This window comes from Branchiostoma belcheri, unplaced genomic scaffold (genome assembly GCF_001625305.1).
Source record: "Branchiostoma belcheri isolate BF01 breed outbred unplaced genomic scaffold, Haploidv18h27 scaffold23, whole genome shotgun sequence".
In the NCBI taxonomy this organism is placed as follows: Eukaryota; Metazoa; Chordata; class Leptocardii; order Amphioxiformes; family Branchiostomatidae; genus Branchiostoma; species Branchiostoma belcheri.
In genome coordinates, this window is record NW_017803824.1 from 2,220,424 (window position 1) to 2,244,245 (window position 23,822).

A 23,822-nucleotide genomic window follows, 5' to 3' on the forward strand; every position below is an offset into this window, starting at 1 on the left:
TCCTTAGCTTGGTAACCAGGCTACTGTGGTCCTACACTGAGGATTTGGTTGAAAAAAATGTCCATCTCCCTCCATTACTCAGCAGTGTTTATAAAGTGAGACCCTCAAGTTTGATGTCATCATTTTGTCATGAACCAAACTAAGCAGAACTAATGGAAACAGCGGTAATCTCACAAATGTTGAAACAATTGCAGCAGGAATGATTGGAGCTCCCCTCTCTTCACGGGTCGTTCCCTGGACTTCACCAGGCAACACTCAATAACTATCAAACCTTCAGGCAATCAGTGTGGACTACATTGTACATTAGGAGACTAATGACCTGACCACTGCTGTGCTGTAGTGATGCACTAGAAACTGTGACTGACTGTCTGTTCAAACTTTTTCAACCTCAGCACTTGTTGCCAAATTTATGTTTTCTTTTATCATAGTTCTCCCTGAGCAAAGAGTGATTTTTCTTTTTTTTTTCCAGGCCTCTTTCCATAACTTTTATGCATTCCTTCTTCTATATGACGTAAGCATTGTTGTCAAATTTGTATCACTGTTCTTCAATCATTGATCTCCCTGAGCAAAACTGATTTCTTTTTTCAGGCCTCTTTCCTCATCCTTTTATGCATTCCTTTAATTGTATGACCTACATGTAAATGCTTATATTGCCCAGTGGCCATGTAAGTAACTTTGGCACACACAAATATAGACAGCCTTGTCTATGGGCCCTGGCATATAATCAATGTTAGTACTATTAGATCAGTGAAGACTGTCTACTGGATGCCAATCCCTAATATTATTTGACAGTGCACTTCTAATAACATTTGTGCGCTTCATTTTGATAAAACGTGTTTAATGTGCAAGAAAAATGTCAGAAAAGTGAATGACATCTTTTGACAAACCTTACATCGTGAGAGTGCAGTTATAAGTGCCCATCAGCATGCATTACCCAACATGTTCACACCTTACTGCAGACAATTTTAGTTAGATTTTTCCCCTCTGTTCCAAACATGTTACCTTGGCCACTCCTAGCTGCGTCTTGCGGAAATTCTCCATAAGACTTATGTGACTCATGGCATTTTCCAGCTACAAGATCAATACAAAACACATTAGTGCAACCCACTACAGAATACACTACTGAACAGGGATGTCTTATTTCAATGGACACTTCGGTGGGTTTCCTTATATACTCTGTAATCACTACTGAGGAGAATAGATGAAGAATATCTTCTCAGCAGTACTAATAATTTTCAAACCTTACCAACTAACAAGACTTCCAAAAATAGTTTCATCAGGTTGGTAAAGTATAGGATATACTAGTAAGGATTTTCTTGTACACAACCAAATATTCCTACCTTACTTACGTGTCGGTGTCTATCAGACACCTTCTTCAGAGCTTCTGACTGGAGTTCTGCTTCTCGCCACTATATGTAGCATAACTCCAGTCAGAAGCTCTGAAGAAGGTGTCTGAGAGACACTGAAACGTAAGCAAGGTAGGAATAATTGGAAGTATAAAAGAAAACCCTTATATCCAGATAACAAGACTGCAGTTTTGACAGTCTTGCTTCCAGCTTGTCAGCTCTTATTACAGGTTTATCTCCCTGCCTGCCTGTGACTTGTTAACCCACTTCATTCCACTGAAACAGACACACCTGTTCTCTGACAGCTGTCACCTCATTTGACCTGGTTTTCCTGATATGTGCTACTATCTACACAGACAAGAAATAACAATTTCTTGTTGGTCAGCCAAATTTTCTTTGCATACAATCTGAAGCAGTTGCTTCCACATTTAGTTTACTGTTTACTGAAACAAAGCAAATTCAAGAAAGAGACTTGACTTTTGATTGTGAGCTTTTTGCAAGAGTTCAATACAGTATTGGCAATAAAATTTCACACAAAAATATACTTTAGAGGGATGGTAAGACAAGTTACCATCACTGAGTTACAATTATCTGAATCATTCATTTTCTGAGGTATTCAGGATTAACTACGGGTAGTCTTCACATAGCAGAAAGCCGGTCAAGTGAGGTGGCTGTAACACAGCGAACACAGACGTATCTTTACCTTCACAGGATGTATTTGGTCTTTACGGAATCTTTCAAGCGGCTCAATCAGCACGGCGGAAGCGTTTTCAAGCTGTTACATGATTGGTTGGGGTCGGACAAGGACATGGCAGGACCCACACACATGCACAGTGAGTACACCACACAACAGAGGGATGTGGGGGTGGGAGGGGGGTGAGGGGAGGGGGGGCATGGGACGAGGACAGACACCGAACAAATGAAAACATTGTGAGCAGCAGAATGATTTTCATCATTAGAAGCATGTAAGACAGGATTCTTGTCCATTTCTGATTTCAGACGAAGTTTCAAGAAAAGCAGACATATTTTCATCATCTTTTAATCAAATCTGCTGGACTTGAGCCATCAAAGACTACAGGTTTCTTTGCTGGCCCTGTGATGAAATGGACAAGTATTCTGTCTGGTATTATATCAGAATTAATAACAAATGTTTCAAGTTAAGAAGGGATGATATATTGGTTGATGATTACATATAATGAAGAGCATTAAAGTGCATTACTGCATGCAGGGCATTGCAAAGCAATCACTACTCATATATCTGGAAGACATGAAATTTGATCTAACTATTCCAAAGTGCATGCTCTTCTTTTCAAATTCAAAGCAACATTGAAAGCACCATCATAACAATTCAAATATATACACAGCTTTTGCTCCTAACAATATCTCTATTTGAACCAAATACATAAATACAAGAAGACAATATAGTTGAACTGCACAATGCTGTAATGCATAACTTTTCTATATCTACATGGCAGTGCATGCTACTACTACTAGCACATCGGCAGAACATACTGCACCTGTGTGAGACCCATAAGGTATTGTGCATAGCACTTAGGAAGAACGTCTCTTTTAAGGTCGTATTTGCATATTTAAGGATGACATTCTGACTATAATTTTCAAATGCTATGTTAGAAAAGGTAGCTGCAACAGGCAGAACTATAGTCGAATGCAATGTTGACCAAACAGCCAATGAAAACCGTGACCAAACCGGGTTTGGTGCAGTGCAGGCACAGTATGTTCTGTCTTTGTTCTCAAGCTACTGTCAGCAGTACTGGTGTACAATACTGCACATCTATGGTCGTTTCTACAAGCACATCTCACCATCCTGTCCCGCTCATCTTCAATAGAGCCGATCAGCCGACCAAACTCCTTGAAGGAACTCTCTGTAAGACAAGATATGAAGAAAAATCTTCAAACATAACATAAACGTAGCATCTTATTATCTCGACCTTTATTTTTCAAAAGATTTTGAAAGTTCAAACAAGCATTCTGTAAAACAGTAACTAAAAGAGTACATGTAATATGATGACAAATAGGGGAGGGTCATGTGTATGAAAAAGGCCTGACTGGTTCTATGAAATGTACAACTTTATACATAACTGATAACCCTTCAGCCATGACAAACTGTTTTTTTTATGTCAACTAATGACAGCGAGTGCTTATATTTTCCAGGTGGATTTATTTACAGTTATCAAGCACCATAGCAACATTTAGACGGAACATGTTTTTCTTGTTACTATCACTTCATCCAAAATTACTGAATGCCAATCTTTGTCACTCTGGCATCTAGTTCATTTGTTTGAGTTGAAGGCCACAAACCAGATGGCAAAACGGCATCTATAGTGCACTGTAAGTGTAGAGCAAACAATCAAGAACGCAGTTAGAGATCTTGACATTAGCACAGCAAACAGTGGAAACCAGCACTAAGTATGTGAACTGGCAGCTGCCAGGGAAAGAAGGATGGTAGAAGGAGTGTAGGATTTCTGATTACATGCAGTTTTGCACCCAACAGAAAAACGTTTGTTTGGACAAAACTACAGCATGCTTTAGAGACTGTATTTCAAGCCAGGCCTGTCAAAATGCTTGGCTGAAACAGTGTTTGTATACAGTTGACCTGTTCCCTCATGTCAAGGCAGCACTGACACATAGCAGGGCAGGATTAGCCAAATAGAGCAGGGAAAGCATGGCTTAAACTCAAGGGAGCAGAAACAGTGGCTTTGTAAGGTATGTGAGGTGTTCTTCTTGGCTGAAGCAGTTCCCTACAGTGTTTGACCTCAAGGAACAATGCCATAAAGCAGTTACTCAAGCAACTGGATATGATTTGGAAACAGTCAGACGTTTCAGGTAGCATCTACTACCTATTGTCAGTGATACTGTAGAGTTGTCAGAAATATTTCGTACTTATAAACCTACTTTTCTGACAACACTCCAGCAGCATTTTTTACCTGGATGTCTAACCTTCACCGACCTATCAAGGAACATTGCTTTGATTTGGGAAAATGTTGAGTCAATGCAGTTTTTTCCATCATTGCAATTCAAGAAATTTCACACTCTTTTCGGACAAATTCTTTCCTATCAAATATTTCTGCAACCTTTTTTTTCTTCACTTTTCACGGTATAATTATCTTAACCACGCACAAACACCCCTCTGACATCCTTAATGGTCCAACCCCAGATGAAGTAAGAACTAAGAAGCTTTCATCAGAAGGAGATGAAGATGCCTTACCTATCTCTATCTCATCATCAGTCATGGTGCTGCCAATACACTCAAACTTGAAGTCCTGCAGCAGCTGGCAGAAACTGCGCTGGGCCTTGGACAGGTCTGGAGATGGAACACAGAGAATTTAAGGTTAATATCAAGAACAGGGGAATATGAAATTCTCTCAGTGGTTTGAGTCTGACAATGAAGAAAATGTTTACTTGTACCACCGTTGCATCCAATACTTTACATAATCACAAAGTTGAGTTGACTATAAAAGAAATGTTAACATTACAGTATCTACTAGTTACAGGAAGTGAATAGAAAATCAAATCCGACAAAAGTACTGCATGTAGTACAGCCGTAGTATCTAAAAGGACTAGTGATCATAAATTATCTTACTCATTATCAAAAAATATCTCGTCAAAAACTACAGCAAATTTAATTTGCAATAGCTCACTATGATTCAAGTCCATGGAAATGAGACAAATATGTTCAATACAGATCAATGCAGACGTATTATTATTATATCATGCATCATCTCTTCATGCAAATGTCAGTATGGAGATCAAAACACAGAACTGATACCACATACATCAGCCAGTATAATCACAGGTGCACCCATCCCTATCTAATAACACACCACACAGATACATCATGGGACCCATTAAGGTAGCATATCAGACAAACTGGGCCCCTTAAGTACACAACAGTTATCTTTATAGGCTGGTACTGATCCTTTGGTGCTGTATGATTAATGTGTGTGTCCTGGTTTATAGCAGTATGGATGATAGCTGACCTAGTTTTGGGGGATTAGAAACAACCACATTTAATTGGGGAACACCTAAAAATATCGCTTTACAAACTGAAAAGGCCTGGGGTAGTATAGATTTATCTATAGAATATATCCTTGTCCTTGTTTATATCTCAATCTTCATTACAACAATCATTTTAATATTAGAGGACAAGCAGGTATCTGAACGATCACCTCATATATTTTCTTAATAACAAAACAGTTTAAAGTCATCTCATTAGTTCATACATATCTGAAAATACTCAATCAATCTCCCAGTATCACACCATAGGTGCCATGAATTTTATCCTGTGAAATTTTACGAGAATTCTGCATCTGCCGTATACATTCTCTATCAACATACATATCCTTATTTTGAAAACCATGTATGATGATATTCAATGTGATATGAATGTGATTATGAAATAAATTGTAATTCAGACATGTCATTTGTATGTACAGCATGTCTGATATTATAATATTAATAAAGATGAAAGTTAAGCATACCATTTGGCATTTCCATATGTCTACACATCCCTCAATGTTTTATATCATTCCCATTAAGGTAGAGTTGAGAGATGGGTTTTCCACATCTCATTATAGCATGTCTGATGTTGATAATATTAATAAAGATGAAAGGTGAAAGTTAAACAAACCATTTCCATATGTCTGCATTCCCCTAAATGTTTAATATCATTCCCATTAAGGTAGAGTTGAGAGATGGGTTTTCCACATCTCATTATACTATAGCATGTCTGATGTTGATAATATTAATAAAGATGAAAGGTGAAAGTTAAGTATACCAATTCCATATGTCTGCATACCTTCCAATGTTTAATATCATTCCCATTAAGGTAGAGTTGAGAGATGGGTTTTTCCACATCTCATTACCACCCTGAGCATGCCCCAGACCTGGCTCCTCTCCAGCCGTGAGATTAGCACCATGCCTGACACTCCAGGGTCCTTATTTACAGCTCAGGGAAGGTCACAGGGGTCATGTCAAGGACATGGAAAACCTGGCTTCTCACAAAAACAACCTAATAATGTTTGACAACCATTAAGTCTATTTTTCCCATTAATATGTAGAACTATAAGCTGTAACGTTTTGCAGGAAGAACTCACAATAAAACCTTTTCTACCGTGAGTTACATGCAGTAAGGAGAAACTGCTCTTATCTTGACACTGACATTGACAGTCAGAAAGCCTGGGGCAGTAGACTACACAAGTGTGGGAGGGACAAGTCTGTAAGCACTTCAGGTGTTTAAGTGAAATACAAGTGGCAAGGGCAAAGAACTGTGTGACATTGAGTTGACAAACTGTTCCAGAAGTAGCTATAAATTGGTAAGTGGGGCCAGGATCTTTATGTGCAGTGCCTTTGAGTTTTCTACAAGTTGCCAACACTTAGTAATTGATATTCTATACTTTCATGACTTTTTAGAATTATAGTTGCCACAAAATCTGGATAATTATTAATAGTTTACTTGTCATATGAATAACATTCCTTATAAAATCTCCAAAAATATTGTTCTGCTATTAACTCAACTAATGTTTTTAGGAAGTTTCTGTACTATTCTGTACCATTCACACTACTTACTTGTGTATACTCAAAGAGTCATTTGCATGCCACAATGCATAATACTGGATTAGTAGCTTTTACAACTCTGGGATTTATAGTTCTTATCTATATAATGACATATTCAAGGTCCTACTGAAGTGCTGTTGACATATTTTGATCTTACTCAAACTTGTTGCATTTACATTACATATTAACACATGTAAACATTTTTATTAAGTCTACCCCCTCCCCAGACCCCCAGGACAGGTGCAGGGTTTCTAATGCATAAATCAGTAGTCTTAACAATAATACTAGTGACATTGTTTTCTAAACATCATTCTCCAAATTAAATAACACCTGTGGATTTCTTCAAATGGGAAATGAATCCTTTACTGTCATTACACGATAATTATAATGCTTGCCTGGCCAAGTTTCAACTTCCTGTCATTTCAGTTAATTACTAGTTTATTCATAAATTTATACTTTTGCTACTTGTACTTCCTTTTCTTTGATAGTAATTAACAACAATGAAACATATAACTTTATTATAAGGGCTATTCTATTAGAGTAAAGACAGAATAGGCAACAATATAGTACTTTACAACTTCAAAGCAGTTAGTTGACAATGACACAGCAAATACTATAAGTCATAACTACAAGGTAACACACATACATGTATTTGTTCCTACTGAGAGCTTATACAAACAAAGGCAGCTGTAAGATGCTGAAACTAGAGAAGCAGTGGGCGTTGTGACATAGAAACTAGAAACATTAACAATCCTGCTAGACTGCATTTCTTAGGGTTGACATAATACAATTCACACTGATACATAAATACGAAAACAGATCCAGGCTCGAGTAGGCTTTAGTTGTTACTGTTATGTTCATAGCTGGCTTGCACTGGCATAACACACTGTGCTCTTTGAACAATTGTATCCTCCTATAACTAAAAACAGTCCAAATATACTATATATAGTAGCTGCATGTCATATATGCTGATGAAATTTTGGGACGCTTCCTTGTGATAATTACTGTTATTGTTGTAGAAATATGCAGCATAACAAAACAAACAGTGCAGCATAACCTTGGAAAACTGGGGCATTACAGATAAGGCAAACATTGCCTGGAGCATTGACCACCGATCACGACTACTATGTCATATACTATCAAATGATGGAAGGAGAAAAATGGTTACTGTGCTGTACCAAGAGCATAACTAATGTTAACACTTGCTGATCATAGTGACTGGTCATGGATATACTGCTAATTAATAATATGATGCTTTTAAAGTAAAATGGTTATGGCAAGGATTCCAATTAATGCAGCTTAAAACCGTATGTTTGATCATTGCTACACATGTTCAGTGACCTGTACCTTGCACCAAGGAGCTACAAAGCTCCTTATTTGCACTTAGCACAGGGCAGTGCAATAAAGGTTGCACATGTACCTAATCAACATTAAAAGCACCATCACCCAGTACCAATTGCCATGAAACCTATCAGCAATTGCATTGGTGAAATCAATGTATTTGGATATGCAAAAGCACTTAAAAGAAGACATTTTTTGACGGCTAACTAAACTAGATTCCAACTTGAACTGGCCTTGAGTTTTACAAACCCTTCCCAAAAACAGTTCATGCAACTAATCCTTTATAACTGATCCTCTTTTCGGCACCTCTAGTGCTTAATCCACGGACTTTTCATCCAAGACAACCAGGCCAACATTTGTCACAATAACTGCCAGTTCAATCCCACAGCCATGGGTTGAAGCCCAATGGTGCGGCCCCACGGTTCAGCCACACACAATAGCAGTAACACCTGTTCTACTGACTAATCACCAGCAGAATAACCAGGACGTGTTCAGGACATTGATTCTAGCAGGAGAGAAAAAAGGCTTGGCTGTGTGCAACCCTGGGGGAGCGAGTCTTTATAACCAAGAAATGAGTTTGCCATACTGTCAAAAAGACATCTGTTTTGTTAAAGCACCCCACCTTATGCTAACATCTGTTTTGAACAGAAGAATTGGGGATTGAAGAAAAGATTTTATCTTTTTATGCATCTATCGATAAAATGACCAAATGCCATGTAACATCATCAAGGTTGAACATTTTATGTACGATTTTGAAGCTTATTACCTCCGGGGAAGGAGATATCCTTCCGCGAGGAGGTTTTACTATTGTTCGAAACATTTCTGTCAGCAGCTGTTTCTCGCGATCGGCTGGACGGATTTGTCTGTTGTTCGGTATACGTATTGCTGTTGGGCTGCAGATGATGCAGAACGTTTTTGTTTAATTGCATATGTGTTTATGGGCGTCGAAATAAAAGGTTTTTAAGTGCTCCGGACACCCCCGCCATGCTGAAAATGGAATTTACCATGTTGTTAAGGAATGGGGAGGTTTCAGTTTTGGGTCTTACCATTCAAAAGGGGTCAAACAGAGGGGTGTCTGGTTCCGATAAAAACGTTGGGTGACGGCGCAGCAATGACGGCGCGGGATGACAGCGGGGATAATGGCGCGGGTGACGCTGAACGCTGGGTGCAAGCCGAGTCAGCGCTAGATCTTCGTGTCGCGGCATTTATTTCCAGAAATACGGCGATACACGTCAATTTATTTCAAGTACGGAGCGTAGCTAGCATGGCAGCAGCCAGCAGAAGCGGTGGGCGGGGGTATGCAAATCTTGCATGACGTATCCGCGTTACGCGTCTCTGATTGGTTGTTCGCTTCAGCTGAGATCGCCGGGCGGCAACATGAAGGGCGCGGGGACGCGATTTTTCTGTTTGAAAATATGCACTAAACGCTGTTTTCCAGGACTGCATAGCCACATCTAGTGAAAAAGTGCACAATTAATATAAATTTGGGGGGAAATATTTGTTTCTTTGTCGATTTATGGTGTCGATTTATGGAACCCGGAAGTGCAGCCGAGACCAGCGCGCAGCGTAGACCAGCGTGGCAGTTTGACGTGTACGATCAAAACATAAACAAAACTCCCGCTGAAGAAGGGAAATTATCCTGTATGTATGCATTTCAGATCCCAGTGACTATGTTTACGATGGGAATAATTGTGGATGCGCACGATAAGCCTCAGAAATTTATGTCGCAAGTGGGGCATTCTATAGGCTTGCACGGCCAATGTCTGGCACGCTACGCGGCGTACGTACACTGCTGCACATCACCGCCAGCGATTCAGTGTCTTAAAATATTTTTTAACATCAGTATAACAATATTTTTAAGCATATGTGATCAAATTTCTGTAAAAAAAATTTGCACAATTGTAAACATAAAACATGAATAGATCGCTGCTATACTGGGCGTACCATTTCGCGTACATGGCCGGCTGCCCGGCGCAAGTACTGTCCCGATTTTTCTCAGTAGAAAACCAGAATAAATCACGCACCCGTAATTTGGCTTCGACCCAGAGCTCCTACTTCAGAGTTGAAACCTCAAAAATAGTAACTTTATTAGAGCATGGAGGTATTATACCTCTATGATTGGAAGAAATATAGTATTGCGACACGTGCATAGAATTTGACAAAGTGGGGGGGGGGGGCGTGGCGCTACCTAAAATTCTGCTGCGCTACCTAGTTTTTGCCCTAGGTAGCACACTGTGCTACTTTGCTCAAAAAAGTATTTCGAACACTGCGTTAATCAACAGTCCATACCGAACCAACGTACCGTCAGTAGCCATCAAACCGGCATACAAACATATTACGCACATAACTTTCATACTACACACAAACAAATAACCTAAACCAATAGAAAAAAACCCGGAGGTTTGAAATCTACGATTTCCCTTGTTTCTTCTTTCATAACACTTCAGTTTAGTACAACTCTTTAAATGCTGGTAAATTATTGCTTTTCCATAGAGCCCTATTGTTAGCACTAAGGCTTTAAAAACCAACATCAACCAGTTCACATATTGTGCTTCCTGTTTTCTGCCAGACTGCAGGCTGCCCCCTGAAAGGTGATCTACTGTGAGGAACACTTGGCTTGTTGTGGTGCCAGCTCTAATCTCCTGCTGATTTGCCATGCCAGGCCAGGCACAAACCAGGTTCAACAGACAAGGTCATCTGACAAGTCTAGGAGCCACGCCTACATCTTTAATCTTAATCTTAATCTTAAGTTAAGGGCTGAAAAAAAAAACTAGGGGAAAGAGTCGTTAAACAGCAACTTTGTGTCTGGTGATAAAATAAATTGTCAGTCAGACTGCACCAAAATATGCTGGAATCAAAGTCACATGTCAGTAAAAGATGACTAACACTTAGTGTGTATGTACTTTCACACAAGTCATCATGAAACTTTACTTTCACACACGGTTTCACTTTTACACACGATTTCCTTTCCTGTGTTGATCCAAGAATATCTTTATAAACAGTGCCAATACAAACAATGTCTTAATGTAGTTGCATACATTTAGTAAACATGAGGAAAAGCTGGTACTAAAGAAATTGATGTGACCATTATCCAGTATATAATCATTAAAATCTTGAATTTGTTGCAATGAGGCAAAATTAATGGGTAGTATACTAATGACATACACAATTGAGAGGTCAAAAAGCTACCTATATTCACATGTAATAGAAGATGACACCCTTATGTAGTTATGACTATGACTTTCAATTGAAACAACATGAAACTTTACGGCCCTTGCTGACTTTTATACCATGTGACAAGCATGTCACAGGGGCTTTTAGTTCCATCTAACTGCTGTAAAAAGATCAAACAATTGGCTAAATAGAAAATGTTTCATTGTCATCAAAAGAGAAAGGCTTTGACCGACTCAAAATAGAAAACTCATTGTGATGTACCTGCAACACATGGGGGAACACATCTGGTAAATGGTCGTAAAAATGTCTGTCATTAAAGCCATGGCCTTGGGATAAAAATGTCTGGTAAAAGCTTCCCAGCTGGCATCGCCTGTACTAGTAGGACTAGTAGATAATTTTGGGGCTATTGAAGGAAAACAAAAGAGGGCACAAGATGGTGGTTTACAAATGCCCAGACAATATTTTGCTTTCCATTATATTTCAGTGAGTTTAGATCATATATAAACACCCCTATCTTAAGATTCTGCAAACTGTCTTGGTCTCTGTTGAAGACCTTTTCACAAAGCTTTGCTTTAAGAAGAACAAAATGATGAAAGAAGGGATTTCAACTGTTTATTTGGGTTCGTTTATTTGGGGGATCTTTCAAACACAACAAACCATAAATTAACAGGCCAAACAAACAGTAAAGTGAACCCATTCTGTCATGTATATATACTGTTGACATGAAAGTTTGTATCTGTTATTACAGCAGTAATATGGCTTCTGTATGTACATTGAGGATCTTTCTGTTTGAAGTCCTTGAAAATGTGAGCTGGAAAACATCACCCTGTGCATCACTGGGTCATGGTTCAGCTTCAGGGTCAGGACAACTGCAGCCAGCCATAGCCAGTCTGCTGCATGGTTAAGTGTATGTTTTGGTAAGTGTTTGACCAGACATTGGATACACTAAGTGTTCTTGGATCGGTCTCAAACTCAGCTGTTGCCCAACTCTTGAACCATTCCAAGAAGTTGAGACTGTCTTCACGGCAGACCAATACTTGGCAGGCAGGAGTCTGGCAGCTATTTCAAGAAGCCTGGCTTTAAAATTCCAGTGTCCTGAGGACATCAGACCTACTTAATATGGCTCAACCTTTGGCCTCCCTGTCACTCTGCCCCAGAATTCCTGACGTGCTCCCAGATAGGGCCCAACTTCTGGCCAGTAAAACTACCCTGGTGTGTTGTGTTGTAAGAATGTGGACCAGTACCAGGGGCTGCTGTTGAGTGACAAGAGTCCCAGTGTGATTCTACGATAACTGTACACAGTGGCAACTTTCTTGGGCTATTACAAATACCTCCTGAAGCAGGAGAAATCACTTGTTTCCTACATAAAAAAGTACGCATCTTACCTTTGCCCCATCCTTATGCCTGAAGAATTGAAGAGAGAAGAATTCACCCAACTATCTAAGAGTTCTACATGTAGATACAGCAATCCAGATTTCTGCATCTTATCTAACTTATCAGTATCTGTTCTGATGGCTTGGATCAGCTACAGGCTTATCAACCACATACAATGAATAACAGATATCATGCTTCTTTGTGATTATTGACGTGGCAAAGCAACTGGTTTCTCAATTTGAATTGAGAACCGATAAGCCATACATGTGCAATATCCCAGTATTCTAATGATGAAAATACATTCTCTCTAACACAAGTCCTGACAGCAATTGTCAGTTGCAGGGTGGTCCTGGAAATATATGATAAAATTGTTATTTTTTCATCAGTTTGGAATGTGTCCTAGCAGCTTCAATTTCAGTTTGAGATATGCGAGCAAGAGGGATAGTACACGGCTAGTTTTCCAAGCCTCTGGACCTTTTGTGCTCTTGAATTGGCACGTCCATTTGTACAATACTGGTGTCATCTTTTCCCTTCCTCAAACCTTTCCATTGTGCCTGACCTTTGTGCTCCCCCCCTGTATCACAGGCTAAAAGTCAGCTCAGCCTGTCCTTTCCACACACCGCCGGTCCATTTGTCTTTCTCCTGTTCCTCCATACATAAAGGGGAGCTGAAGAACAAGGCAAACAGGGGAATGCCAGCTCTTTTGTTAGAGATGCATGGAGAATCCACAGGGGCAAACTCTGATGCTGATGAATAAAACCTTATGTAAACTTGGTTATACATCCATGGTGCTTCTACAGACCATCCAATTAAAAGTAAGAAGGCTGGCATAGGCTAACAATACAATAACTAATCAGATGATCTAAGATACATTTCTTCATCTAAACCAGTTATGTAAGTTTTTTTAAAGCATCATGTTACCCAATGTTGATGATGACATTTATAGCTTGAACGGCATTTTTGCTGAAAGGTTATGTTTATAATTTTGATACTAGACCCTCATAAAGTGTTTATTTTTGTTCGTGTCTGCTTATAGCTCCACTGTTTAACAATTTCACACATCTGTTATTACAAATAATAAACAGAAACCAACCCATAAGACACTGGCTGTACAGGAGATCTAGTCAGCAAGTCCTTGTGACATATTTCTGCCTTCTTGGCTCCCATTTCATGGGAACTGAGTTTGAAAACAACCATTTATCAACAAACATTCACAGTTGCCTCCAGAGACTGGCAGAGAGATAGTACTGTTTGAACTTTCCTTGATTTTGACTTGAAGCTTCTTTGCATTCGTGAATTCATATCATAAATTGTTTGTCTATACAAAGTCTACATGCCACAAAATTGAAGACAACAGAAGACAAGTAAAGCAAATGCACATGTATCAATTGTTATTCTCAGTATCATAAAGTAATACCTTTTTTTACAAGAAACTAATGATAATTGGATACAAATTCAATCTTCACACATGAACTTCAACCTCAACTGAATCTGCTTTAGATAACAGCAGCACTGTCCTTATGAGCATTGAATCAATTACCAAAGACAAATATAGCAACATGATGCAAAACCCACAGGACAGGCCCACCAAAAAATGTGTCCTAATCACATTTGCACCTTGAGGAAATCAATCCTAACCTGATTCATCTGGTTTCCTCAAGACCAGGCCCTCCCCTGGGACCAAGTGGTTTTCACATTGAATGAGTCACTTGTGAGAGCAAGGGGCTGTGTGTGACCTATGAAATCCTGAGCTCTTATGCAGGGAAACCTTCTGTGACATCCAGATGGAAGATCTCTTTACACTTAGAATTTATAGCTGATGCAAACAGTATAACATCTCTCTGCATGAGTTTAACCCCAACAGAAAACATTGCTTTATCAATAATTGTAATCACTCTGATGTGAAGAGAATCGACCACATCCATTAAAATATTCTCCCTGTGGACTACAACATACAAGATCAATATGATAACTTGAACTAGGGAGTACAAATGATATTCAAAACATGAAAATATTTGGCTGTGTGTTGGCATGACCTTCCGTTCCCCCTCCTTCATGTGATTTATGTGAATGTAAACACAGGCCTGCAGCAGGACCTGTCCCTAACCTTCCTCTCATGGAGATCTACTTATAGTTGATGTCTTCTCACCAAACAGACAAGAATTTTCAGAGACCAAAAGACCACAAACAAGCGCACTGTTGATTAAGGCCTGTCTGCAATGCTGACCATTACATAGAAATAAGCAAGTCTTAACCACCTTTATACAGTACATGGAAGATACATGTAGTATCCACCTAACCTTTGTATGATATTGTATCATAAATCATAAGCACTTAGACTTATGAATATTTCAACAACATGTATCATGTAAATTTCCTCTGAAAAGGTTATGGACTAGAAGTAGGGTATCTGCTTTCTTGCATTTCTGATATTCAGGAATAAATTTCATTTATCAAATATTGGTAAAGGTATGCCTTTAGAAATGGTTTTGATACATTCGATTGCAATTGTTTGAAGCAATTCCTGATCCCATGGGAATAGACTCTACTGGGTATATTCTAATTCTGTATTGTAATAGAGGATAATCCTTTTATCTGTAATGGAATTTGACCTTCCCAGAAAATGGGTGACCTGGAAATAAGAGGAATACTAGCACAGGGAAACCTTTGGAATTTTTGTGCAAAGGGTTCTAGTACTATACTGTATTGCACTATGAAAAGTTTCCCCTCGAGGTATATGGGAACAGCAGGCAGGATGCCAAAGAATTGCTGGTGAACTCAACAGGAGAGGAAGAACACAGATCCTCGACCAGCCCTGACCCTATTCAGATCGGCTGAAATTTGGCATTTGTTAGTGGCGACCACTGGTGCTTTACACATTCCTGGCAGCCATTCTTCAAACAAAGGCAGCCATGTACACACAACATGACTAATTTGGATAGTCAGTGAGTCAACAGCCACCCTAGTGGGATCCTATGTAGGATAAGAGAATTCCCTGTTCCTCACTCCACTGATCATGGAGAAAAACAAGCTGCTGTAACAAATACAACATGTAGTATTGAACCACCATGTATTCCCAGTACAGTTGAGAAATACTTGGTTTCAAGTATGACGCATCTCATCTTTTCTAATAATATCGTATCCGTTTAATTATAATAACGTTTGTGATATTGCATCTTGTGCAACTGCAAGCCTTCCCCATTGTCTACCAGCTACCCTACTTCCTTAATTCCTGGAATCTGGTTTTCTTGACAAGTTTCCAACCTACGAAAATACAAGGTTGTAATAGCAATTTAACATACATGCACCATACCACAATTAGTGACAGACCTTGCAAAACATTTGTGGTATATGGCAATTTTGACTTAGTGAAATAAACAAAATGCCTCTATGACAAACATTTTTCATAATGCTGTCAAAATCATTAGCTTATCCATCAATATTTCAACCTATTAGTCAATTATCAGACAGTTAACAGAGACTGAGAGGGTGGGGTCATGGCATGAACAGGAAGTAAGCCACGAACTGTTATCTGTGAATTATAGGATTCAAAAATTGATTTAGATTGGGCATCCTGCTGACACATTTAATCATCAGTTTCCTCTGCAGTTCAAATGATTTCGGGCAAATTCACAAATTCATTTGGTGGGAACGGCCGGTGTAATGGCATTTCCAATAGGAAGGGTCATTTCTTAGTGCACCCAGGGGAATTATCATTTCACTCTCAATAGTAGAACCCCCCTGAGGAGTCTAATCCTAACAAAACATACAGGAAACAAATGCCAAAGCAATCATCGTCAAAACAATCCGTCTATAAAGAGAGACCCACGATTTACTAAGCAGCCGCGCCCCTTTCTTTGCAGCGAAATTCCTTCAGTCCCTAGCCACCTTTGCGTTCAGCCTTACCGGTAGATGGAGGTGTGTTTATGCCTTCTTAGCGAACAGGATAGTCACGGAATTGTGTTGATATAAATTCCACTTGAAAAGCTTGGCGTATAAACACAGAGGACCGTTTGGTACAATCGATTAAAACTATTTCAAAGATCGGCCAGGGGGAATTTGATATAATTTGTTCCGCCCTCCCCAGTCGGAGATCCAAAACTTTGGCACGCCTCCTGAGTCAACGATCCTGTGCGGCTTATTTCCTGCAGTATATATCACGACAAGGGATTTGTGTAGACATTGGTGACAAACTGCCTGCACTTCTTATGGTATTGACGCGCCAAGTTCGCGCTGGAAACATATCTGGGGTGATAAGGACTGGATTTTTTGCGCGGAGACATTTTTGCGGCAGGGGAATTGAAAGTAGACCGCGCTCGTCCCCTCATGACAGGAAGCAAAGTTTCCGAAGTCCTGTCACAAGATCGGTGAAGTCCTTGGTCTGGCACTGGAGGAAAACAAGTAGACAGTGTCTAGAAGCACTTAACGAGGCATTTATGAATGAGAAATGTCGTAAAAGAACTTACTTCTGGCCGCTTGGAGAAGGGTTTTCGACTCCTTGATAAGCTGCTTGATGGCCTGGGAGGTCCGCTCCAGTTCGGCCTCGTGTGTGTGGATGTTGTCCCGAAAATACGGGCTGTCCGTGTAACACTCGCTAAATTCCAACGGAAGGAGCCCCATCTTGGGCTTAGTCCTCGATCCCGGCTCGTATCCGTGTGAAAACGCAGTGAAAATCAGGTTTTTCTGCGGGACAAACTTGGGGAACTCGGAAGACACCTCCAAGTTTCACGTCTCGTCACTGACTAACACAGCGCATGCGCCTATCCCAGCAACCACCGCGATCCATCATGGCCGTCCGAGTCTGATTTTGGAACACGAAAGTCGCCGGTTTCTCAGTTTAGAAGGTATTTCTCACGATTTACGCCCCTGTATCAAGATCTAATCATGTATGTTTGCAAACAGGTCATGTAGAAAGCGTTTCTAATCGCCAACTGGAGCCACTCCGCTAGGGCCTCGGCACATACCGAGTTATTTCCTCATGCAATACCAGACCGTCCCACATGTCACTTCCCCCTCCCCATATGTCTTGGATTATGACGTAGACCACCAAGAACCAGCTGTTTCACTTCAGAGATACTTGGTATTCAAGCTTACAAGGTAATGACCAAAAGAGAGGGGCGAGAGAGGGTGGAACCAGAAGATTTCTTTGAAACAACGGAAGTGGAGAAAACCAGAGGATACCCTAACTGAAAAAGTGAAAGTCCCGGATCCCGCTAGCAAAGTCAACAGTGAGATCTGTACGGACATGGAATTCCTTACCTAGCACTGCAGTGTAGTAAATGCTGATAGTGTAAGCTACTTCAAAACAATATAGATAAACACTGATAAGAAGAAATACCAAGAGTGAGAAGAAGGTGTTTACAAGTTCACCTTTTACACTGTAACACTGAGGGATTTCTCAAGGTATTAAAGATGACAAAAGATATAAAATTTATAAAATAGTATCAAACTGTTTGTATATGTTTCCTTTGAATGTTTTTCAAACTGTCCATCATCTACACATTTTGTTTCAGTGTTTTAAAAGAAGTAGTTCAAAGATGCCAAAGAAGAAGACAGGAGCGCGGAAGAAGGCGGAGAAGCAGAAGATGAGACAAAAGGAGATCAGACAGGCCAAGGACAATGTCAGCATTGTGGATCATCCCTGTAATTTTGTTATGGTAAATTCTCTGTTTTATCCACCATCATGCTTTTTTGTTTGAACGTCAAGAAAAATGTGGAATTTGTTTCTTGAAATACTAGCATTTTATAGCATAGACTGATTATGGGACTGATGGATAGATGGATGGATGGATGGATGGATGGATAGTTTGACAACTGACAGAGGTTTAAAATCAGGGAAAACTTTTTTAATTGTATTTTCCTTTCATTTCAGGAATGCGACAAATGTAGAAGGTGAGCCTCTCATTTACATATCCTTAACAACATCACACATATCTAAGCAAGCTCAAATGTATGTCATTATTGTTTGTTGAATTTTCTGGGACTGTACTGTGCTGATGATGGTGATGTCTCTCTTGCTTATTACTATTAGGAGACAGAAAACAAGAGCATTCTGTTATTTCTGTGCATCTGTCCAGAAACTGCCTGTTTGTGCAGCCTGTGGTAAGTCTGACACTTCTGTGTAAAGATTTTAGCCTCAAGGGCTGGTAGACAAAAAAGCTAATTTGTGTTGACAGTCTTACATTTATCAAAGACTTTTTTGTGTAACATATCTTTTCATAACATGTCCAAGAGGTATGTTGTGTTTGATAGAGATTGACTTTTTTCCAGCAAAAACCAAATGTATGATGAAGTCTGGGGACTGTGTAATCAAACATCCAGGCCAGTATACCACAGGGATGGGGATGGTGGTGAGTACAAACATCGTCGTTGGTACAAAATTCTGTTGTCTTGTCAGTAATTGCTGTTCTTTTGTGCAAGTACAAGTTTAGGGTGAACTAGAAAGGTAACATTTTGCAAAGCAAATGCATAATGTTGACTTTCACATATGGTCTACTCTGTTAATTCTTTCAAAGACTTTCATACATTCATATACATGTATATGGTGACAGGATTCTAAATCCCTCCTGCTATAAAATTGTAACATGATGTAACCCAACACCAGTTCCAATGGTGAGAGATGTCTGGTTCAGGTCATTGACCTTATTTGTTTGGAGAAGAAGAAACTGAGCAAAAACAATGTTTTCATTCTGCAAAGGTAAACATAAATATGACCTGTTCTGGTCTACTTCAATCAGGGAGCAATCTGTGATTACTGTGAGGCCTGGGTGTGCCACGGGAGGAAGTGCCTGTCCAGTCATGCCTGCGAGTGTCCACTACAGGATGCCTTGTGCCTGGAGTGTGAGAGAGGAGTCTGGGATTCAGGTGGGAGGCTCGAACTACTGCAATATGAGAACTTATGCCTTATTTTTTTACCATACCCATTTGTATTGTGTTTGTCATCTCAGCAGATGCTATGTGTTGATAACTAGATTGTTCAGACTTTTTGGTAATTGGGAATAACATACATGTAATGCGTTTGAAATAAGCACTTGTAAGCATCTAATGCAAACTTCTGCCAATGGAAGCCCTTGTTGAATTTTAGCATGCTAGAGTTATGATTTCAGGACTGTACATATGTTTACAGGTGGCAGGTTTTTCAAGTGTGCCTACTGTGACAACTTTCTGTGTGAGGACGACCAGTTTGAACACCAGGCTAGCTGTCAGGTCTTGGAGGCAGAGAACTTCAAATGTATGTCAAACCTTCTTCCTAACTTCTATACTGGGAAATAACAGATGTACATGTAGTGTTTAGAAAAGAAACACAAAACACTACTTTACCATTACAATGTAGGCATTATCTCGTTTCTTAGGTTGGTAACAAACAATGATGAGAAGACAGGTTACCAGAGAGTAAAAAGAATAGGTTGATGATGATACAATCTACTTATGATGGGTATTCACTGCTAAGGTTGTATGATATATTTAATGGAACAGATTTTCTGTACAGCATGTTGTGAACTACTTGCATGTTGTAAACAACCTTGATTCCATGTCTTCCATACAGGTATGTCCTGCAACAGACATGGGCAATACTCCTGTATGAGATGTAAGGTGAGTCAACCAGTCCTTCAACTTTTAAACAAGTTAAACCTTGTCAAATGCATGTGTTTTATAGGCTTTAGAGATGGGCTTCCAAAGAAACTTTCCATAGACGAGGAAATGTTAGTTAGCCAAGATGTGTTACTCTGCAGGATAAGATGTACTTGGAGGCCAGTCCAGAGGATTCTCTTTCCTATTTTGTTTACACAGATCTGGCCCAAAGATCTGGTCCTGTCAATACAGTATGAAGCAGCAAGTTCAGTGTTTTTAGTTTGTGCTTCTTGTAATTGATAAATCCCTTGGTCCCTTCAGACTGCTTACTGTGATGACCATGTGAAGAGGAAGGGGACTAAGATAACTAAGGGCCAACCTGTCACATGTCCAAAGTGTGGACACAACACCAAAGAAACCAAGGATCTCAGCGTGTCAAGTAAGTGGTTGTTTAAAAACCATTTTAACATGTTGGATACTATCGTAGGGTACATTGTTCTGTTGCATGTTGAAAGCGCATTTTGGAAGAATAAATTGACTTGAAATGATGGAATCATATTTGTTCTGTTCTGTAGCAAGGAATTATGACTATGGGAGGCAGACAGAAGATGACGAGGCTTCAGGAGGCTGGGGATACGGCTCCTACGGTGGATACGGCGGGGACAGCGGATACAGCTATGGCAATGCTGATGCAGAGGATGATGATGATGGTGAGGATTAATCTTAGTAAAATGTTGGAATTTCTTCTTCTTATCCAAATTTAATGTCTGTTTTCCCTGAAACTTGGGGTTAGATGTGCTTGCATCAAGTGCAAGTCTTTTCTGAAGCAAGATTTTTTACAGCTGGATTCCCTTTCTAACGATAACCCAAACCCTAGTAGGGCCCAGGATCCCTCTAACTTTATTCCAACATAAGGGTTACACAAAGATCAAATTTTCAACGACCACTGTCACCTTCATCAGGATATTTAATGACCAATCACTTCTGAACGTAAACTTGCAAGAGTTGCAGTTACAGACACATGACCTTATTCACACAAGACTGTTCAGATACGTGATGTGAGCAATTGATCAAAAGTGCCAGGGAGACCAATCTTGTGTTGCTTGAATGTTTTGATGGCCATCTTTAATTCAAAGATCATGAGCATGATTTTGGTGACACTGTTTCTTTTCACAGATTCTGATGAAGAGTCCGAAGAGGAAGATGAGGAAGGGGATGTCTCCAACCCTCTATCTGACCTTAGCCTGGGGGCCACCTATGCCAGCGGTTATCAAGAAGAGTATAATAAATACGAGGACTGAGGGCACAGCCTTCTGTTTACTCCTTGGCAACTCAATATAGGGGCCCATACCTAATACAGAATTGTGAATCCTTGTAAGTTTTAACAGAAAATGGCAAGGCTATTTCTGCCCTTTGGCAAGTAAAGAAGTGTAATACTGGTACAATTACTCTTATGGAAGGACTCTCTGAAGCTGCTACAAGTGCCAACATGTTTGTTCAACAGAATGCATGCCTATAATTAACATTATAGCAAACTGCAAACAGAAAGTTATTTAGTTACCATAATCAGAACGTATGCAGAAGCATAATCTTAGTCTTTTTGGACTTGTTGAAAGTGAATGTTTCAAACTAGAAAAATAATGTTATATGTTATTCTAACATTGAGAATAAAACTCTGAATGGAAAGCTACATAAAGTGGTCCCAGGTGTTTTATTGTTCTGCAAGTGTTCCACCAGTGATAGACCATCCCTATGTGGTAGGGCTTGACACATGTGACATGTTGAAATTGTACTGGTATGTTACAATGGTTCCTAAGAATATATTACAACTTTTTTCTCTAGCAAGTGACTACATGTAGATGCAATAGTTACTGTATCAGTTATCAAGACTATTGACAATACCAATAGGAAATGCATCATGTTACCTAGTAATACCTACAAAAATAAATGCATTCTATGATTTTCCCCTTGCAGCTGTATAAGTGAAATATAATGATTGCAACAAAAGTACACCATATTTACATTATACCATTACATCTTTAGTCCCATTCATCAAAATACATGGGTTTCCTGAGAACAGGTATTATTTCAGTCAGTTATAAGTCTTGTGCCCACATAGGTGCAAGAGAAAATGTTGTAGGACATTGTAAAAGTGACAAGGCACACTTGGTGACATCACAAAATGTTGGTACAATCAATAATAGTGTACCTTTGTAGTGCACAATACTGGTTTTCATAGAAAACATCATTATCAGGTTTCTGACAGTTCTGTCCAGTATAGCCAGACGTGTAGATATGTGTAGCCTGAGGTCTACATTTAACTTTGCTGGTCCTGGTTTAGATACTTAAGTACATATTTTAATGATTTCCTGACAAAGGCTACACAAAATTGGTTTACATGAATTATTATAAGTATGTAACTTTTGGCCTAAACAAGACCAAGCAAGCAGTAATGCAAGCCATTGCCTGTACCCCTCCAAGGAGCAAGTGCAATATAACTCTATGACGGTCACCTTACCACAAAAAGAGAGGTGTTCTAGCTGTCATGTAAATGTTCACATGTAAGCAAGTGTAAGCACTCCCTTATCTAACTCTGGGTCACTATAGCATATGAACCATGGTGTGGCCTGACTTAAGTACGCATTACTCAAATGTTAGCTACCTTATCATAGCATTGTCAAATTGCCGTGTCTTCATTAAAGTACAGAATTTCAGTTGCATGATAGTTTTGAACAGTAGCATCAGCTGCTTAGGAATAATTTAATAATCTTTACTGCAGTACTGCTAACAATATGTACAATGTACAGTGTATATGAAACATTACTGGCCTGTAAACAATACCATTTCCACCAGGCACAATAGCACTGAAAGCACACAAGGAAGATATCCTTCCACAAAAATTGCACTCACTATCTGACTTATCTCACACCAAAAATATCCAGTGCGCTCCATATGCAATAGATTGCACATATATAGGGATAGGACAAGTGATATCACCAATATTCTGTGCTCAAAAGTAGAGGATCATACAATGCTAGTTAGATTAACTAATCTAGTTAATTAATACGAATTAACTAGATGACCAGAAGATACTGCTGCCACCATACTCCTGACATACAAAAGTTCTACCATTGCATTAACATATGTCAATGATGGCTTTAAAAAGTCAAACCAAAAAATCTGAGAACAGCTTCAACCTCAATTGTCTCAATCCTTTAAATCTAAATCTCCCAAAAGTTTGATCTATGTTTCATCATCTACCATAAACCAGTTTGCCACATCTACCATAAACCACTTTGTCATTGAATAAAAAGTTGTGTCTGATTTTTCCTTTGAAATCCTTTCAAAAACGCAGCAAATGGCATTTCAGAAGGTTCAATTTTCACAATTTTCCGGGGGAGCATGCCCGCGGACCCCCCTAGGAACTTCAAGCCTACGGCG

General features: G+C 39.5%; 2 protein-coding genes across 17 annotated transcripts in view; one reads left to right on the plus strand and one right to left on the minus strand.

Annotated features, from left to right (window-relative positions):
- The window catches only part of LOC109470599 (rho GTPase-activating protein 26-like), a 54,219-nt gene extending 36,636 nt beyond the window's left edge, over positions 1 to 17,583 (minus strand). For 15 of the 16 annotated variants that reach the window (XM_019769595.1, XM_019769586.1, XM_019769594.1 and 12 more), the window contains exons 1-4: positions 17,276 to 17,583; positions 4,573 to 4,668; positions 3,168 to 3,229; positions 2,050 to 2,121 (exon numbers count right to left, since the gene is read on the minus strand). In XM_019769595.1, the coding sequence (XP_019625154.1) occupies positions 2,050 to 2,121; positions 3,168 to 3,229; positions 4,573 to 4,668; positions 17,276 to 17,429 (384 nt within the window). In that variant the 5' untranslated portion in view covers positions 17,430 to 17,583. Of the gene's footprint in view, positions 1 to 1,002; positions 1,072 to 2,049; positions 2,122 to 3,167; positions 3,230 to 4,572; positions 4,669 to 17,275 lie in introns of all 16 variants that reach the window. The other variant, XM_019769579.1, reaches the window with a different exon arrangement.
- A 735-nt stretch (positions 17,584 to 18,318) lies between these two features.
- Positions 18,319 to 21,721, plus strand: LOC109470664 (zinc finger protein 330-like). Its single transcript, XM_019769691.1, has 10 exons — positions 18,319 to 18,466; positions 18,682 to 18,701; positions 18,841 to 18,911; positions 19,080 to 19,159; positions 19,547 to 19,673; positions 19,936 to 20,040; positions 20,356 to 20,402; positions 20,703 to 20,820; positions 20,957 to 21,091; positions 21,558 to 21,721. Exons 1-10 carry the CDS (start codon positions 18,347 to 18,349, stop codon positions 21,680 to 21,682), a joined length of 948 nt encoding a protein of 315 aa, XP_019625250.1. The 5' UTR covers positions 18,319 to 18,346; the 3' UTR covers positions 21,683 to 21,721.
- The last annotated feature ends 2,101 nt before the right edge of the window (positions 21,722 to 23,822 follow it).

Bases quoted from the DNA above. Each gene is read 5' to 3' on its own strand.
- LOC109470664 (XM_019769691.1), top strand. From the start codon at position 18,347: ATGCCAAAGAAGAAGACAGGAGCGCGGAAGAAGGCGGAGAAGCAGAAG. The intron at 18,467-18,681 runs GTAAATTCTCTG...CTTTCATTTCAG, and splicing joins ATCCCTGTAATTTTGTTATG to GAATGCGACAAATGTAGAAG. The intron at 20,403-20,702 runs GTGAGTCAACCA...TGGTCCCTTCAG, and splicing joins ACTCCTGTATGAGATGTAAG to ACTGCTTACTGTGATGACCA.